Raw genomic sequence first — 3,669 nt, 5'->3', positions numbered from 1 at the left:
TGCGGAAACAGGTGTGGGGGGCGGGATCAGGGGCTCCAAGGGGTCACACTGCAGTGTCCCAGATGGGGTCACGTGGGCAGAGGGTCCCAAAGAGGTGGGCATTACGCATGGGGGCTGGCCCCTGGGAGGACACGTGCGGGTCACAGAAGGTGCCTCGGGTGGGGGGGGTCCCTAGGAGAAGTCCCGCATGGCAGTGTGTGGTCACGTGGGGCCATGCATGAGTCACAAGGGCGGTCCCGCGCGGGGGTGCTACCTGCAGGTGCAGGCGCAGGAGGGGGGGGCGCCCGGGCCCGTTCGGCTCCTCCCGCGCCCACCGCTCCGCCGCCTCCAGCCCCTCCCGCGCCGCCGCCTGCGCCGGGCGGATAAGGACCCAGGCGTCCGGCAGAGCCCCCAACTCCGCTGGAGAACCCAGACACGGGCTCCCAGCCCCCACTCTCCACCCAAGGAACCGAGGAGTCCGGGATCCTCACCCCCGCAGAAAACCCAGGAGTCCGGGAGGTCCTCCCCCAGAACACCCTAGAGAACCCACGCGTCCGAGCCCCCTCCCCTCCTAGAGAACCCAGACGTCCGGGCTGTGGGCAGTGCGGGCGGGGAGGTCACACGGGGGGGGCGAAGGACGGGTCAGAGGGTGACTAGGACAGTAGGATGGTCACGTGGAGGGCGGGGTCTCCCGGAGTCACGTGCGGGGGAATCTCGGGGAGGGTGGAGGAAAATGACGTGGAGGAGTAGGGGGTTGTCACGGGGGGCGGGGGCGGGCGTGATGTAGGAGTCGCGGGGGAAACTCTGGGGGTGTCATAAGGAGATGTCACTGGGATACCCCGTGGGGGAGGGAGGGGTTCCCCGGGAATGTCACGTTGGGTGTCCTGGGCGGGGAAAGGGTCCGCGAGGGCGTCACGCGGGGAGCGACGTCACCTCATAGCACGCGTTCCCGGTGGCGCGGCCAAGCTCGTCGAGCGCGAGCGCGCAGAAGCACTCGCTGAAGACAGAGCGCTGCACCTTGGCCGCGCGTCCGTCTCGGAGCAGCGCGAACGCGGCCTTGGGCACACGCGGGTCCGGACGCGCGCAGCGCAGCAGAAACTCGCCCCCTGCGGCAAGGGGAACCCGGGCGTCCGAGCTGGCTCCGGACCCCGCCCCTGAGAACCCAGGCGTCCGAGCCCCGACCCCTCACTCACCGGCCCGCGCTGCTTCTAGTAGCTCCGGGCGCCGAAACCGCGGGACCGAGCGGTAGAGGCGGGCGTAGACCCAGACCTTTGGGGGGGTCAGACTTGCGGGGGTGACCCAAGCGTCCGACCCCCCGTACTCCAACCCCCGGGGGACCCAGGAATCCGGGCTCCCCCCTTCCTCAGCCCAAGAGGGTACCCAGGCGTCTTGGACTCCAGCTCCCCACTGAGGGCCCGAAGGGAACCCAGGCGTCCTAGACCCCCAAATTCACCTTCCCCCAAGTGCCAGGGGGGAACCCCGGTAGCCGAACGCACAGAACCCTCCTCCCGCTCACTGTCCGAAGTAACCCAGCCGTCCCGACTCCAGCTCCCCCTCCCATTCCAGGAGGGAACCCAAGCATCCGAGCCCCCGCCCCCTCAGGGGACCCAGGCATCCTAACTCACCTGCCGACCCTGCATCCAGACGTACTTAGTCTCGTCATAGACGGTCCCGTCGCGGCTCAGACAAGAAAAGAACCCGCTGGGGGCAGGGTGGGTGGTCAGCGCTCGGACACCTGGGTTGAAAGTCCCCTCGGGCGCTGGAGGGGAGTTGGGAGTCTCTAGGACTCCTAGGCACCTTCCGAGGCTGGAAGGAGGGTTGCGGGGGGTGGATCTCGGACGCCTGGGTTTCTTCCCATGCTAGTGGGAGTCTCCAGTACACTTGGGTTCTTTCTGGTGCTGGAGAAGGAGGGGGGGGGCGGAGGGGATCCGGGAGCCTGGGTTTCCTCTCGCGCTTAAGGGGGCGGGGAGTAGGACTCCAGGACCTCTGGGTTCCTTCCTGCGCTAGGGAGTCCCGGACGCCTGGGTTCTTTCCCGAATTTGGGAGGAGGATCCCGAACGCCGGGGTCGGCTCCTGCACCGGACCTTAGAGGGCTGAGCGGGGTCTCGGCCTCCTGGCTCCCCTGTTGCGCTGGGGACAAGGTCCGAACCAGCTGCCTGACTCCTGACACCCACCCGTGCTCGGGGTCGTGCGAGTGACGGATCCAGAAGTCAACGACAGTGTCAAGTTCGCAGGAGACCCGGTCCCGCCAGGCCTCGAGCAGCTCCCGCGACTCAGCGTCCAGAGGGGGCAGCGCAGCTGGAGCGGGGCCCGAACCCGATCTGGACCCAGCGTTCGAACCCGCCGCCGCCGCCTCCATCGTGGTCTCTGCGTGGAGCCGAGTCACGCGGGGAGGGGGCGTGGTTAGATCCAGACCAGACCACGCCTCGGGAAGTTACGCCTCCTTGAACACCAGGGGACCCGGAGCGGGAGCTGCTCAGGTCAAGCCAAACCACGCCCCCTAGTGAGTTTATGCCCCCATACGCGAGACCAGCCCTGCAGGAGGGGTCAGTCACGCCAAGCCACGTCCCTATGTAGCCACCACCCCCGCCCAGCCACGCCTCCAGGGACTGAAGAGAGAGATTGGGGACCTGAGGGTGTGGGAACGCAGGGGGCAGAGTAATGTGGGGGGTGGGGAGAGCGGGAAGAACCCAGGTCCCAGCAGAGGGTTTTTGAGGTGCCAGGAACTAGGGGTCTAGTACCTGGGAGGGGCTTGGGGGGGGTAAAGGGGTGGGGCCGAAGGGGCCCGCACCGGGCGGTTCCAAGTCACGCGTGGCAGGTCCAGTGACGCGGCCTCGAAGCCGGGGGAGGTCGGGGCTGCACGGGTCGCGCCCCAGCTCAGCCCCTTCCTGCCGCATGGGTCCTCCCCCACTCTGCCCACCAGTCCCGGACTCATGTGTCCCTCCCCCGCCGATCCAACTCTCGCTTCCTCTTTTGTTTACTTCAAAAAAATGTCTTTAATTGTTCAAAATAGCACAAAAACGACAGATACGACGGCACGGGGAGGGGGCAGGGCCTGTCCCGGGAGGGGCGGAGGTCGAGGCCTGGGGACAGGGCGTCCACAGCGAAATACACTATAATACAAAACGGGGGTTGGACCGAAAGGGGGCGGAGCCAAGTAGGGAGTCCCCGCCCCTACCCCTTACAGACCTTTTTTTTTTTTTTCCTTTAATTTTTTTTTCCTAAAAAAACGGGGGTTTTATACAAAAAATGTGTCTGAGGGAGAAAGGGGGGCACTCCCCAGAAGGACAACGGGAGCAGGGTCCAAGCTTAGACCCCACCCTCAAATCACAGCCTCCTCAGGTGGCAGGCAAATAGGAACCCCAGCTTGGATGTGGGGGGACTTGTCATGGCAATATCTCTGCCCCCCCCCCCGTACAAAGGAAGGGGGACCCCAAGGTGGGGGAGGGGAGTACAAAAGAACTTAATTCCAGCCAGCCCACCCACTGAAAAGCCTCTCCCCAGCCCCTTCTGGGAGGTGTAGCTCTTGTTGCCCCCCATGGAGCAGGGGGGTAGGTTCCATCCTTTGAGCCAGTGCTGTGAGCTGCCTGGGGTGGTGTTGTAGGGGTCCTTCACTGCCCCTCGGCCTTAGGCTTCTTTGGAGCAGATTTCCTGGGGGGTGGGAGAAGAGGGGTTGCCATGAGTGTAGGG

General features: G+C 65.6%; 2 protein-coding genes across 5 annotated transcripts in view; both read right to left on the bottom strand.

The window, feature by feature from the left end:
* The window catches only part of RENBP (renin binding protein), a 4,686-nt gene extending 2,266 nt beyond the window's left edge, over positions 1 to 2,420 (bottom strand). Inside the window, exons 1-5 of one of the 4 annotated variants that reach the window (XM_025210795.1) lie at positions 2,154 to 2,420; positions 1,605 to 1,785; positions 1,173 to 1,248; positions 913 to 1,085; positions 254 to 349 (exon numbers count right to left, since the gene is read on the bottom strand). In XM_025210795.1, coding sequence (XP_025066580.1) covers positions 254 to 349; positions 913 to 1,085; positions 1,173 to 1,248; positions 1,605 to 1,785; positions 2,154 to 2,338 — 711 coding nt within the window. In that variant the 5' untranslated portion in view covers positions 2,339 to 2,420. The other 3 variants (XM_025210793.1, XM_025210794.1, XM_025210796.1) reach the window with 3 other exon arrangements.
* A 535-nt stretch (positions 2,421 to 2,955) lies between these two features.
* The window catches only part of LOC102388457 (host cell factor 1-like), a 3,211-nt gene continuing 2,497 nt past the window's right edge, over positions 2,956 to 3,669 (bottom strand). The window contains exon 3 of the mRNA XM_006029301.3: positions 2,956 to 3,630. Coding sequence (XP_006029363.3) covers positions 3,591 to 3,630 — 40 coding nt within the window. The 3' untranslated portion in view covers positions 2,956 to 3,590. The remainder of the gene's footprint in view (positions 3,631 to 3,669) is intronic.

This window comes from Alligator sinensis, unplaced genomic scaffold (assembly GCF_000455745.1).
Source record: "Alligator sinensis unplaced genomic scaffold, ASM45574v1 scaffold1023_1, whole genome shotgun sequence".
NCBI lineage: Eukaryota > Metazoa > Chordata > Crocodylia > Alligatoridae > Alligator > Alligator sinensis.
This window is presented reverse-complemented; position numbering and strand designations above follow the sequence as displayed.